General features: G+C 37.1%; 1 protein-coding gene across 2 annotated transcripts in view; it reads left to right on the top strand.

The window, feature by feature from the left end:
* The window catches only part of Tox3 (TOX high mobility group box family member 3), a gene marked incomplete at its 5' end in the record, with an annotated part of 97,655 nt that overhangs the window by 60,965 nt on the left and 20,855 nt on the right, over positions 1-15,835 (top strand). Inside the window, 2 exon segments of one of the 2 annotated variants that reach the window (XM_005388285.2) lie at positions 8,277-8,342; positions 12,265-12,516. In XM_005388285.2, the coding sequence (XP_005388342.1) occupies positions 8,277-8,342; positions 12,265-12,516 (318 nt within the window). 2 annotated transcript variants of the gene reach the window in all.

Below are 15,835 nucleotides of genomic sequence, written 5' to 3'. Positions count from 1 at the left end.
GTCACCACTTGGCCAGTCCCAAAGATTACTCTATTTTATGCTGAAAAAAACAAAACAAAACAAAACACTACCACAAAACCTCAATTCTGGAAACTTCCTGTCCTCTTCTCTACTTATATTTGTTTTTTTGCTATTAAACAAGTGTACTGTAGTTGGAGAGGATTTTTTTCTTGCCACTTTTAACTCATCCAGATGGTTATGCGATTCACAGACTCAAATGTGTTCGGATCATGAAAATCTAAAGGGCCCTGTGTTTGAGCCAAGGCCATATGTTTAGGCGATGCTGTTAGTTTTGTGGGTCCACAGAACTTGTTGAAAAGTCCAACAGTGGAACTCCAGTTCTCTGCCCGATCCAGCATGCGATGCTCCTGGCTTTCCTCCCAGTGACGAGGGTGAGGGAGAGAGAAGCGAGCGGTCACCTCACAAATGATAGCATTTCTCTGTGAGCCAGGAATGCGAGAGGAGAGATGGCAGATACCTGAGCTGAGCTTTCATTGCTATAAACAAAACAGCTTGCGTTGTATCAGCATTATTTCTGTGAGATCACCCTTCATTGTTTAGAAAAGTTTGTTTTAAAAAAGAAATTTCTACCTCATTAGTCAAACAGGAACCAAGAGGGTACTAGAGTTCTCAAATGTTAGTGTGCCATGGAGTTCTCGAATGCTCTTTTAAAAATACAGACATTAGAGTCCCACTGCCTTGAGGTTCTGATAGAGTAAATCCAGGGTGGGGAGCAGGTAATTTGTATTTTTAACAGGCATCTGGTTATTCTGCGGTCCTTGGCATAACACATGCAGGAACACTGATTTAGACTGTGTAGTGTTTTGTTAGAATAGTTTCAATTAGAAAAAAAAGTGAGCTGTCCAACTTTATACTTAAATCCTTGCCCCCTTGACAATAGCCTACTGGTAGTCTCTTCTCTCAAGTGTTTTGCCTTCAGGCCAGGTTCTGTGTTGTTCATGGCACCCTTTTCTGACTGCCCCCCCTCTCCAGCCATCTAGGCTCTGTGTCTTTTCTATCAAAAGACAGTGCATTGTTACTTTTGTTTGTTTTGTTTTGTTTTTTTGAGACAGAGTCTTGCAGCTCAGGCTCGCCTTGAACGTGTCACAGAGATCCTCCTACCTCAGCCTCCCAAGTGCTAGAATTATAGGCATGCACTACCACATCCAGCTAGTGCACTTTCTTTACTTTTTTAACATTTTTAATTGTGCATATATCTGTGCGGTTCAGTGAGACATTTCAGTATAGGTAGGTACTGTGTAATGATCAGATCGTGGTAACTGGCATATCTGTCAACCCGTGACATACAGTTTTCTTTGTGTTGGGAATATTCAAAATGCTCTCTACTGTATATTTCAAGACATGGTTAATTGTTGTCAGCCATAGTTATCTTACTGTGCTGTAGAGTATTAAGAGTTATTTCCCCTAAATGTATAGTGCATTTTTTAGAATAAAGCATTTTTCTAGCTAAGTATCTCTATATAAATCTTATTTCTACCTTCTGCCCGTGCATGTGGACTGGGGAGTGACAGTGATAATGGCTCCTTACTTTCTTGTTCTCACTTGAATTTCAAGAATTTATTCTCTCCCCTGATGGGCTTGGAAGGCAATTCTGCGTACCATTGCTTCCCTTTCAGGAATTCATTTGATCTCCTATTCAGTAGACATTTTTCGAACGTCTACTGTTCACCAATCACTCTCCTTGCTACTGGGGCAACCACATAAAAACAGAACATTCCCATCTTTGTTGAATTTACATTCTAGTAGAAGAGAAAGTGATTATATATTGTGATGTTGAAAGTGCTGATGGGAAAACTAGAGTAACAGAAAAAGGATTGCAAGTGCTGGAGGTAAAAGAGGAGGCTGTAGAGAAATTCGGTAGGGTAGAGAGCAAGCAGGTGACATTTGGGAAATGACTCACATGGAAGGAAAGAGGGCCATGGGGACATTCAGAGGAACAACAATCCTGACCGAAGAAGCAGCCTGTGCAAAGAGCCTGAGGTCGGTGTGTGTCTGAGATGCTGAAGCATCGGCATAGAGACCAGCAGGATAAAGTATCATAGGCAGGGAATGAAAGGTTTGGGCTTGGGAGGATCCAGTGGTGGTGGAGATAGGTGGTCTGCTTTGGGTGTGATTGCAAGAAGGATCCAACAGAATCTTCTGCCAGTTTGATGGGGGAGAGAAGAGGAATAGTGGGTTCAGTAATGGCTTGGCTTGAGTCACTGGTGAGTTAGTCCCCACCAGAGGAGGTGAGGAAGGCTTGGAGGTGAGCAGGCTTGGGGGAACAGGTGAGGGATTCAGTGTTGGATGTGTGTTTGAGGTGCTTGTTGACATCCAAGTGGCAGGGCTGTAGGCAGCGAGATGGTGAGTCCAGTCCTCAGTAGAAAATCACCTAGGTGGTTTGGCATTGTGCAAGGTGTGTATGTACATATGTGTGTGTGTAATTATGCATATATGTATAATTATTTGCATATGTAGATGTAATTGTTTATGTAAATAGCAGAAATATATACTTATATTACTTATGAAGATGTTCCTTGACTTACATTGGATGGGATCATGTCCTGATCAACCTCTTCAATGTTGAAAGTGTTGTAAACTGATAATAACCTAAGTGAAAATGTCTACAGACCTTCACAGTATAGCCCAGTCTACTGTTCTGTAAAGTCAGATAATCATAAGTTAAACCATTATAAATTCATGTGTGTGTGCATGCTCACAGGAGAGATCTGTATGTGTACTTGTATAGAATTTATGATATTTTCTATAACTATACCTCATAGTCCATTGTTTTTCAGTTCTAGACTGTTATTGACCCCATAGCCTTTGGTGTGGATGGTCTGTATTCACTGTCTTTGTTCCCTAATGTGGTACTCCAGATCTGCCCATGATGATCATCAGGATTATTACCGTTTGGCACATGGGGTTTCTGTCCACTCCTTTGTGCTGCATGCCTTGAAAGGGATTACCATTGCTGGACATAGTTAAACGTTGAGGAAGCCCCCCCAACTCTGTCCAGGGGATGGACAGAGCCTCTGAGAGGGGGGAACTTGCAGGGCTGCCTTCTCCTTCACTGGCTGTGCCTGGCACACTTGATCCATAATGGCCCAGTTTGTTTGTGTAAGCAGCTTGACAGATATCCATAGTGAGGCATCCAATTGGATGGTGTCTGCTAACAAATCTAATGGGAAAAAAGAAAGAGAATTCAAAGGATCACCTTTTTTCAGGATTAAATATGTGCCATTTAGAGACCGTCTGAGACCCTGTTTGAGACACTGTCATTAATGCTGCTTTATTAGAAGTCTACACAACTCTTAACATGGGTGTCAAAATAATTTCAGTGAAAATGACATTGTGTGGAATCACCAGGCTGAAATATTTGTCCTGTGATTACAGATGGGTTTTTGTCTCTGCTGTTCTACTTTCTCCCAAGCCTTTTTGCTGGTGGAGCGAGACTTAGCAATGTGCATTAATTTACTTTGGCACTTCACACAGTCAGACAGGCCACGTACATGATGGTCTCTAATACATTTCAAAAAATCCTGCAAGGCTCCTTTTTAATTGATGTCCTTCATAAATTGTGTTTGCTGAAGCTGTAATTACTCTTCAAGCAGCAAAAGCAAATCTACCTCCAAGTGTAATGAAGATGTTCTTTCATAAAATTATTAGGACAGAAGTTCAACATACGAAGTAATTTAGTTCTGGTTTATAATGATATCTTTGGGGACTGTATCTTTGAGGAGCACATCTATTAGAGCCTGTCAAAGTGGAAGAGGACCTATGACCACTGAATGGCAAATGCCCTTGCTTTACAGTGACCATTTCTTCATATATATGTGCATTAGAACAGTTGGAATGGTCCAATTTCTCAAATGGTTTTTCATTTTTTGAGACAGGGTCTCACTATGTAGTTCAGGCTAACCTTGAACTCACTGTGTAGCCCGCTATGGCCTTGCACTTGGATGATCCTCCTGCCTTTCCCTCCCAAATGCTAGGATTACAGGTGTGCAACACTCTGTCCAGCTCTTTCATGCTTTTATATGCCCTTCAGAGTAATTAACTGCATCACCCAGTGGTCCTGTACCTTATTTGGAATATTTTGGCTTGACTCGTAAAACCATATAAAAGTTTCCTAGATGACTGAGATGGGGATCTCAGAAGGTACATCAGTGCGGGATTATCACCTTGAAAATTTTGCAGTAGGTCCAGTTAGAGTGAGATGGGATGGAGAATTTAGAAATTTTTAGTTAATTAGAATATTAGCTTTTATTGGGAGGATTCAGGGAGAATAAAAGAATATTGTCAATAAAGGGTTGGAAAGAAGGTTTCCCAGAGTGTGTGGTTACGATGGGAAAAGCAAAAGGAAATTAACTACAGTGTTGGGGGTTTTCCCTTTGTTTTAATTTGCTTATAACAAACATTGTGAGTGTTTTTGCCATTTGGTCTTGAATGCCTAGCGCAGCACCTTCAGTGTAGTCCACATGTGAATATTTGCTGAATGGTTGCACTGTAAGACTTCTCAGAGCCCTTCACTTCCTAGGGGCTATTGCAATTCATCAAGAAGTCCTTCCCAACCTTACTGGAATATGGAATCCTTTTTAGAGGAACATTATGTTAGACTTGGGACCCTTCAAATACGCTCTGGGAAATTCCAGCTTTGAGCAAAATAGATGACAATCAAGTTTTCAAATTGAATTGACCACTGAGGCAAGTAGTAGGATCTGGAGTGTAAGGGATACAGAGCATGAGGCAGGAGGGGCATCAGACATCCGCATGTGAATCTGCCCTCGCTGGCAAGCCTCAGTCTACTGATCCATCAAGTAGGGATAATAATTCTATTTATCTTGCTGGTTATTGGGAAACTAGATTATAATTAGTCCCACTTTGGAAAATTAAATGAAAAAATATATTAGAAGGATTCCCTGGGCTAAATATTCATCCTTATTATCATCATTATTGTGAGCTATTAAAAAGTGATGTGATAGATGGCCCCAGTTAGCAGTGCCCTTATAATAAGGCACTCGAGTTCAAAGTGACCAGCCTCTTTGCTCACTCCTTTTAACAAATCTCGGAGTATTTCTAATATGCCAGGCACTGTTAGTTCTGGGGGGTGACAGTAGTGAGCACTGTTAAGGCCCTTTCCCTGTGCACCTCGAGGGGTTTTGTCACATAACGTGTTTACAGATGTCACTGTCTTCTAGAACATAAAGTAAATTTAATTGTACACAATTCACTTAAAGTTAATTGTCCTGAGGTCATTATATTAGCGATCTTCCCCAAAGGAGTACTTTTTCTCTCACAACCTGATCTGTCCTTAACACCAATCAAGGAAAACAAGATTCATAGGTCATATTTTAAAATAAAATACACAAAATGAAGCTAGCATTATGAGACAGGGTAGTCAGACGGAAAATGTCACCCCTTTCCTATGATTAGTTTAACCACCATAGTGAAATGGCCAGAGTTAGCATATGAAAATGATATACAACATGCATTTACATTTAGATCACAGATAAAGAATACTATTTTTAGTGTAAATATGTCCCAAATAGTACATTTGATGTACTCTTTTCCTTTTTATTGTTCCTTATATGAAAGTCAAATATCACCAGAGTCCATGTTTTAACTGGCCACCCTCTCCTCTTTGAACCGGGGTTCTGGCCACCTGTGCAGGAGAGAGACCGTTTTGCCTGCAACAAGTCAATATTTAAAGCTGCTTTGTACAGGAGGTATATTACCCCAAATGGAATAGAACCCATTACTTCTATTTGAAATGATTTATAACTGTTCCCACCTGATTGCCAAGTGTTTCCAAATTAAAAGCCATTAATTAAGGCCTTATGCAGATACAAGAGATATGCAAGGAGTGCTTTGTAATTCCAGCTCAGTACTTCAGGTGAGAGCTTTTCAAATTACGTGGACCACTGAAGCCACCTGCTTGACTAAACGCAGCGCGGCCCGCGCGTGGCTCATCAGCGCACTGCGGTGCCAGCGTTGTTACTGATTTTTCTCATTTCTCCAGGGCAAATACTAATTAATGGATACAATTCACAGCTGATTAGCTGTAGTTTCTTCAGTAATTACATTCGCATACTAACTGTTCAGAAGAGGATTTCTAACCCAGTTCTTATTTCACTCTAAGCTTAATTTGTTTTTTGAATTGTTTAGGCCGTTAGTTTAATAGCCATTTTATTTTTCTTTGTTGTTTTAGGTGCTATTAGATAATAAGTGAGTTTAATCTTAAAAAAAATACTCTCTGATAATGAGCTGTTTGCCTTAAATGGATTTCTAATTCCGCAACAAAACCTACATTTAAATAACGTTAAAGTTGTGATACAGGCTGTCACGCAGTTTGAAGGGCCCGGATTGGCGCATTCGGTACACAAATTCTCATATATACACAAGAAACCCGTTTGAGTCCAGGCCGTTTTGAGATTTGAATTCTAGCATCGTTAATTCAGCAAAAACCACATGGTAGAAATCTGTGGGTTTTTTCCTTGCGTGTATTTAACGTTGTAGACAAATGGGGAAAATGTGAGTGTTGTATGTGTATGTGTGCGTGGGTGCACCTGTGCACATGGTTTGCTACCTCAGGCCTTAAGGGCTAACATGCGCATCTTATAAAGATATTTACCTAAATGAATCTGAGTGGTCAAGGAGAGCCTTTCTGATGGCTCATTGTGTGTGTTTAAGGTGTCATTTTACGTGGTGAGATTTGACTGCTATAGACCATAACCGCACTCTGGAACCATTAGAGTCTTCCCTATAAATCCTACTTAGTTCTTGGATCCCTGACATGATAAAGTGTAGCATGTCAATCCCACTTCCTGCAGGCTCTGAGTCCAGCTGAGAGCACCTACCCCCGAAATAATGTGTCTGTCAGTCGTTTGAGGGGAGGATTATGTGGGTCTTCCCCACACATATAGATCTTTGTATCTATATCTGTATTCAATATATTCTATCTATCCGTGTATCTGCCTATGTACCCGTTTCTCCATCCGTCCATCCACCCATCCATCCTTCCATCCATCCATCCACACCCCTATCTCTTGAGAAAATTATCCATTTAATTTAAATAATTGCTACTTTTATTTATATTCGAGAATAATGAGACCAAACCTGTTTTATTTGATGCCTTAAAGGCAGGAAGTAGTATGCTTTACAAAAAGGATATCCTTTTACCAATTTAAAAAATCATAAAAATAATACAGCTCTAGATAATTATGCCCACAGAGCCTTTCCATATTGCCAGACTGATAACAGAATGTTTAAAGCAACAAAATGTGCCTACTTATACCATTTGGACCTGAAAATACATTTCTGCCAAAATCCAAGTTTTACATTTTGATAACAGGTCCCTAGAAGTAAAGAGCTTAAGTCTGAAATGCTGATACAGTCTTATTTGTGATGATATGAATGGGCCATTGTGTTAGGGAATGAAGTAAAAATTGCTGTGTTCATAGGATCCCGCTTATTTTTTAAACCTCTTTGCGTTTAATGGTATATTGAGAGATTAAATATCACTGTTTTCAGCAGTTCTGATGGGTAGAGATAGGCTTCTTTAAGCTCTGTTTGGAGATTTAAAAAATATTCTTTAGTCTTATTTATTTATATTCATACCACACCTTGTTCACTAGAAAATAGAATTTGAGTCCTGGGAATTGAATTTTATTCCCTTTAATTCACATTTTAACCTACCCACACCTGTGACATCTGTTCTTGAAAAGTAAGGTATAAAATCCCAACATGCTTCAAAATGTGTCAAGGTGATTTTCTTGGAAACTCTTTTTCTTCTAACCTTTGACAAATGCCAGTTCAATAAACAAGGCATATTAGTGCACAGCCAGCTCCACGTTTATAATTCTCTCACTGTGCTATTAGTCTTGATGAGAAACAAAACTGTTTTCTACAATTATTGAGTTAGTTTAACTCCAGGCTTTATTTTCAGAGTGAACTAGCTGGCAATAATAGTGTCATGTCTTGAAACCTTTCATATTTTGAATTTGATCGGAAGAAAATCCCCTTTAATCTCATAACACTGGCATTCTTTCAAACATAAAGTAAACAACCAGATTTTTAATTATTTTTAACTTTCATTTTCATTAGTATATGTTGGCAGTACATAATAATAACATTCATCATGGGGACTTGGTATGTGAACACAACACATCTTAATTCTTTTTATTTCCCCCTTCATCTCTTGGTCCTCTTCTTATTTGCAAAACAGAATTCGTTATTATCCCTACAGTAACATAAAACAATCTATTTTCTTTCAGTTTGGAAATAATAATAACTACATGAACATGGCCGAGGCAAACAATGCTTTCTTTGCTGCCAGTGAGGTAGGTGTGTGTCTCACAGTATCTCTTTATGTTTTCTGTGTTTCTTAGATAATTTAATGGGCTTGAAGGGAAAAGCAAAGTACCAAATTTATCTCTCTTTTATGTGGTACAAGGTAATGACTTTGGAGAAGAAATGAGAAAAGCCTATTGGAAAAGAAAATAACCTGACAAGAATTTCACACTTGTTCATAGGCTGTAGCCACCATTTGTAACTTAACATGAATCCCTTGAGGGAAGCAATATATATGAAAACAAAAATAAATATATAAGAAACTATGTTAAACACACACGCACACACACACACATGCACATGCATGCACATGCACCCTAACTATAGTGGTATCTAAGCAGAGAAGTACTTATTTTGGAAACCAGGCTAAGAAGCAAATTAATAGAAAATATTTTAACTTTATATGTATCTAGGGATAATTTCATTAAATTGCCGTAGTTTGGGAAATGATGTGTCAAAAACGTATTACAGCTCCTTGGGCATTTGGTAGGATGATGTGAAATTAATCTTTTAACTGTTGTTAGATCCCTGAATCTAGCACAGTGTCTGGCAGTAGTAGGTGCTCAATAAAAATTTACAGAACGAATGGATAGATGAATGGGAATGCTCTGAGACAGGGCTGTAGCTGGGAAAATAGAGTGACAGAACCTAAGTGTGGCACCATGTTGCCTCTGGGTTTGTCTGAGGCTGCTCATGTTGCAAACATTCTCTCGTTGCTACTGTTTTACTATATTTCCTATTATTGACTTAGGAACATTGTCTGGTCTCCCTGACCTGCCTTCCAGAAAAAGCTTGACCTTAATTAGATCAAGAAAATAGTTTCCTAAAAATGGTAGACCATTTGAGATTTAAGATCTTCAAACCTGAACAAACAGAATTGTGAAATGGGTCCAACTGGAACATTTCCTCTTGAGGCTCACATAATAAAAAGTCTTCATCTTCTGAATATATTCAGATAGGAAAGTGAACTGACTTGACCCCAGAGGATGGAAATAGTAACGGCTTCATAAATGATCTTGGTACAGGGAAGCAAGTGATATGAAAGGAATTAACACCGAGAAATGATTAGGATGAATGGGGAATCAAGAATTAAGCATATTTGTGGATTAATCATTTTTACAGTGACCATCATCTCTCTAACCAAGAAGATAGCTTAGATAAGGGAATATTGTTTGGCACTGGCTGCTGCGTTGTTTGTGATAATGAACACAAACCCCATCTGTAAGGACAACATGATGTTTCATTCTGTAGGATTTTTTTTCCCCTACATTTGAATCAAACATTGATGAAAGCTCTACTGCCAGCAGCTGTTCAGAGACAATTTAATTCCAGCTGTGATAATTCACCGTGTCAGACATTGGCTGTTATATGTTGATACAACAGTTCTCCAGATTTGCATTTTTATCAAAAGGAACAAATGTTTTGAACATTTCAGTACAGATGGTATTTAACCATGTACATACTACTTTCACATGTTCAAGGTAAACACTGAAAAAGTCAATATCTGTAAAAAATGAGCACATAAACTCTCAGTGATTAATCTGATATTGGTTATCTGGTGTCGTTACTAAAGTCAACCTCTTTTTAAAGGTATTTCAAGGTTTAAGCATTTCCTTGGTTATAGTGAGGATATTAGCTTACTGTATTGTTTTACTAGGTTAGAATATGTAAGTAATATGTAGTTATTCTAATTTAAAATTAATCTTTTAAAAAACTGTACTGTAGTGATGTTATTACATATATGCTCTTTCTATTCCTTAACAAAAGTAAAAAGTAAAACCTCTTTAATTTTGACTGCCTGACATGAAACATGGTTTATATTAGTGTTTAAGAGGTAATCTTATGTAATGATTTCACTGTACATCTTTTGATCAAAAAGTAAAACTCAAGTGAATGTTAATGTACTGCATTATAGCATGTGCCTAACTTCCCAACCATTGCATTAAAAGTAAATTTATTTGGTATTTTAACTTTTTAATGAGTGCAAACTAATTCAGGAGAACTTTAGGTTTGCACACTATGGTCTAAATTGTGCTTGAAACCAATTCCCATCATGTAGATATTGTCCTATAGACAACACTACAGGGACTAGGATACTCTAAGTTTGAAATTCACACATTAGCTTTATGTTTTCTGTTTGTGTCATGATTACCCTGACCGTTTTTAAAGTACTTTAAATATTTATTGAAATAATATTTCAAGTGTTAATTACAGTGGTAATGAAAACAGCCAAATGCCACATATCAAGAATGAGTGTTTATCCGTATTGTTAATGTGATATGTTAGATTTCATTAAGCAGTAATGGGGTAGCAAATGAGTCACAAATTACAGTTGCATCTGTTACTAGACCACATTAGTGCTGAAATAACGGCAAATGCAGCCATAGGGTTATGTTCATTAGCCAACCACATTTGTGGCCAATTCATCCCTTTGTTGCTGAGAACTCAGGGTGCTGCAGTAAAAACTTGACATCTTGGGGTCATTGTAAGAATACATATGTCAGATAATTTAATATTTTAGTCCAGCTTTCAGATGTATCGTTATGATGCAGCATTTTGCATTCACTGAATTGCTAAGAACCTGAAAGTGATCACTTGTCCTTCTACAGATTCCCATAGTTTATAGTCTCTATTTTTTGTGAGGTACAGATAATATTTAACCTATTCAATAAGCAAGAAATGGTTTTTGTTGCTTTCTCCCCTTTGAGATTTTTGCTTTTCTTTTAAGTGGTTTTTACATAATATCATCATTGATAGTTTGAAAAATGATAATTTTCAGCTCTTAATTAGTTCTCTTTACTGATAATAGCAGATTGCAATTACCTTGCACCAGTTCATTTTTTCAAATGCTATTAATAATAAATGAACTCTCCCTTTGACCCTCTGAGCTAGGAAAAAAAAATATCTGAGTGGACCCTGAACCTCTTCACCTCACCAAAAAATATCTTAGATTTAACATCCCCTTTCCTCCTCCCCAAATCCAAGAGCTCTAAGAAAGATAGTTCATGTGGTTGAGCAATGAAGCCCTGATTTATATCTAAGGCTCTACTTTAACAAGAATCTCAGTAGCAGTGAAGGAAAAAATGTATTGAGATTTACTTAGGTTTTACAATATAATACCTGTTTAAGCAGTGAGCAATATCAATGTAGTTAGTATATTTATATCAATATAGCTCTGTGCTCTCTAGGTAGTCTTTAAAAGTTGAAGACCGATAGAAAATATTCCAATAAATATATATTAAAATGTTCATATAAAAGCAAATAACCCTCTTTATACTTGAAATAAAAGTATTAGCACCTTTTAATATGAACTGTGATAATCCTTACGTAAAACGTTGCATGACACACAGTAACAATTTCCATAGAGACATTCATTGCACTTGAGAATATACCAATAAGGAAATTTAAAAAACCAAACCACAAATTTAATATTACTTGTTTTATAGGTTGTGGCAGAAAGTAAATATGTGTAATGTTCACTTCTGGATTAATGTGTGTGTGTGTGCACCACAAAATCGTCAGCATTTTATGAAGCATGTGGATCGCGTAAGCGGTTTGAGCTGTTTCACTAACATATCAATAAAGTGGCAATTTGTTATATAGCCAAATCTAATGTCGCTGATGCTCCAACTAACAACAAAGACAGATGTTGCTAATTAAGTACGCATTAAAAAACTGTTAATACTGATACTCCATTAAAACCATATGATAATGAGACTTAAATCTTTAATCAGAATGATCAGCAAAACTTTATATATGGAAATCTGTGTTTAAGATGTTTTCATTTGAGAAATAAATATTTAGCCTAGATATGTCATGTATTCATGCAGTCTTTCTTCTTCCCTCCAAGGAAGAATAAAATATAGGAACTCAATGTGAGGACATCTCTATTTTTTTTTTTTCTTTCAGCAGACATTCCATACGCCGAGCCTTGGGGATGAAGAGTTTGAAATACCACCGATTACACCTCCTCCAGAGTCAGACCCTGCCCTGGGCATGCCTGATGTGCTTCTACCCTTTCAAGCCCTCAGTGATCCACTGCCTTCCCAGGGGAGTGAATTCACTCCTCAGTTTCCCCCTCAAAGCCTGGATCTTCCTTCCATCACAATCTCCAGAAATCTCGTGGAACAAGATGGCGTGCTTCATAGCAGTGGGTTGCATATGGTAGGCACCACATTTGTTGTTTGAAATTATATTTTCTCATGTGCATTAGTCATGAACAACATCTGAGAGTTCTGCCCTATTTCTGCCTGTCTACTGGTGCCCATGGAGATTGTTATTCCTATTGTCATTTAAATGTAGGTTCCTTATTAGATCAGTGCTTGAAATTGTGTTGATTAAAGTCATGTAAAGGAGGATGACCAACAAATTCCTTTGGAAAAGAGATGATTTTTAGGAAGTCTGATTCGTTGGTTTTGAAGTAGCCCATGTTCCTTTGTCTTTGCGTTAACGCAGAGGGATGTTTGCAAATTAAAAGTTTACCCAGATGAGATTTTGGAAATGGAGGATCTTCTGAGATGCCTAGGTCTTTAGAACTTGTTGGATTATAACACAACTTGCTCCAAGGTCAAATGAAATACACTGTGATACAAAGAAAAGAAAAATAAATGCTTATAACCAGAAGAAGAAAATGTATGATGGATTGTGTGAAATACACCTAATTGTGTTATTTATTGTCATAAACATCAAATAAAGCACTACAGAGAGCCCAGATTACTAATGCAATAATTTTGGTTCTGTTTTCCTTAGTGTGCATTTGTAGTCAGCAATCACTATAGTAAATCTGCTTAACTATTTTAAAGTCTTCTGTGAGGATTGTCTTGTTTCCCCCACCGTAGTATATAGGGTATTTGTGTCTATTAGGTGAGGTACTAAGCAGACATTTTAAAACAAGATTAGTAGTGTATAGGGCTTGTTATATAAACCCTGATAAAGTGAAACAGATGTTTCAGTATAACAGAAAACAAATCCTATTGCACGTTTATCTATTCCTGTGTACATCAGGACCACGCCAGTGTTGTGTTTTTTTGGTTTCATTGTTAATTCCCCAGATAACAACATATAATTGCAAAATATGTAGTGGATTAGCAGTGCAAAGATTCAGTGTGCTGTCTGAAATATAACATTACTTTCCCAAATAGGATTGCCACAACATAATTTTCTTTGCCCGTGATCTTTTGTGTTTGAGCTGAACATTGGGGTTTTTATTTTTACTTTTTTTTTTTTTGTCAGAAAAGAATGCAGTGATCAGTCAGGAAATGGTCATTAAGTATTCATAAACATTACTCGACATCACAAATAATTGTTTCCTCTGGATTTTCTTATATTTTTGTCCCTTTGACACTAGAATGCAGGGTTCTGTCCTCTCCACCTACAGTCAGGCTTATAATGTTGTGCTTGGAAAAATAATAAAAATAAAAAGGATTTTTAGTCGCTAAAGGAGTGTACCAGGGTTCACCGTTATTCATAGATGCTCACTCAGGCTCGTTTAAGTTGCACAAATAGTTAAAAGACCATATAATATATGCTAAAATGTGTACTTTATTAAATTGGTAAATATTTATTAATAATATAAGAATCTGCCTTTAAATTAAACATCTGATGAATTACCTTGCCTTAAAGCTGTAAAACTGTTATTGCTGCTATAAAAAAGTGTAAAGGAGGCATTTTGACTATGAAATTTCATTTCATGGTCAATTGAATTTACTCTATTGGAAAGAACTAAAGATGGAATCATAAAATAATTATGATATTCACATACACTTAAAGAACAATGCTTTCATGGCCTGGCATTGGGAGAGAGGACTCAATTTTTAATGCTTCTTTTGTAATGTATGGCTAATCACTAAAGCAGTTGAATTATTTCATTGATTTTTAAAAGTATAGGTACTTCAGCTAAGTGCAGGCTCTTGTCATGGTATTTACATGGACCTCATCACATTTATTGGGGCCTTTTTGAAGTTTTTCTGCACCTGAATGCTATTTATTTTGTCTTGAAACAAACTAATCTTGTTGAAAATTCTAGTAGAATTTCACCTTGAAGAAATGTCATGGGATTTTAAATCACAAATGTTGAAAAAAAATAAAATGTACCAGGACAGAATTATGATGAATACAGTGTGTCGCTGGCTTTGTTCTATGGACTACCTGACATGTTCACCTATAAACTTGAATTCAGAATCGCCAGAGGCATGGTTAAAAATAGGTTATGTCAAGGTTCTTCTATATCTCCCTCCGGGTGCAGAGTTGGCTGGCTACATCATAATATTCCACAAAAGCCTCCTTGGAGATTTCCCTTAGGAAGGTCACCACAAAAATAATAAATAATACTTTATGTATCATGCATTCGGCTTCCTCATGCACATTGGGTATTTCATACCTTATGCAAGTAAGAAGTTTTATTATCCAAATGAATATGGCTGTCTGTTAAGGTTTGCTGTGGGGAATTAGGACTATCACATAAGAAGAAAGCCAGCTTGTTTATATTGTATTGAACCGGCTTTTCTTCAGAGCTTCATCGGTTTTCCTTTAAAAAGAGTGACAGTTTGTCACATTACTGATTAGCTGCATTATTGTTGGCAACAAGTACAACATGTTTATCTTCCTTAAATTTATGCCATTATATTTAAAAACAGAAAGCAGGAACAAAAAAGGGGGGATTAAAACGCATCCAATGATTAGCATTCACTTTTCAAAATATGCAAATAATGCCCTAGTATTCAAAAGCGAATTGCTGAAAAACTGAAAGTCGATGCATTGTGGCTTCAAAGAACAGCCTTGATTTGCTTGTTGTGTATACGTACTATGTTTTAAATCAGGATGTGGTTGGTAAGTCACAATCAACAGAAGATTTTGCTAAAAAATTCGTTACCTCTAAGCATTGTTGTCAGCTCAGATGATCATCTGGAAATTATTTTAATCTACAAAGGATTGCAATTCTAAAAATCTACAATATGTGCTCCAAAGGTTTTTTTTTTAACACCTCTCTATAATCTGCCCAGCCCGCTGAGTAGCACTGACATCAGTAGTACATCAATTTCAGAAAGTGGATTATTTTTACTAGACAGCTATTGTGACATATTGGGTCAGTCATAAATGAAAGATATTCATGCAAGCATGCAATACTTGTAATGAAGTCTCACTCTGACCTTCTGTATGATTGATTCTGTAATTTAGTTTTCTCAGGCAGTGCCTGAAATGAAATGAAATCATGTTGAACAAGTTTTGAATACCCACAGTGCACCAGGAGAAGAAAAATCTGCAGCCCTAGAGGGTTGAGAGAGAGCAGATGAACGATTTATCTCTATGCTATTATAGCCTTTGCCAGCATTCAACATTTCTTTTTTTTTTCTTATTTGGCTTAAGTACTTAATTCTGCAGGTAGCTGTAAATGGGAAAATAAAATGCTGTTCAGATTTAAAATGACAGGACAGGAGTATGTGCAAGGGACTGATAAAATATCTTGAATAGAACTGACCTTTCA

Source organism: Chinchilla lanigera, unplaced genomic scaffold, assembly GCF_000276665.1.
Source record: "Chinchilla lanigera isolate Chin_1 unplaced genomic scaffold, ChiLan1.0 scaffold00032, whole genome shotgun sequence".
Classification (NCBI taxonomy): Eukaryota; Metazoa; Chordata; class Mammalia; order Rodentia; family Chinchillidae; genus Chinchilla; species Chinchilla lanigera.
Note: the sequence above shows the minus strand (reverse complement) of the source record. Positions and strands in the feature narration are given on the sequence as shown.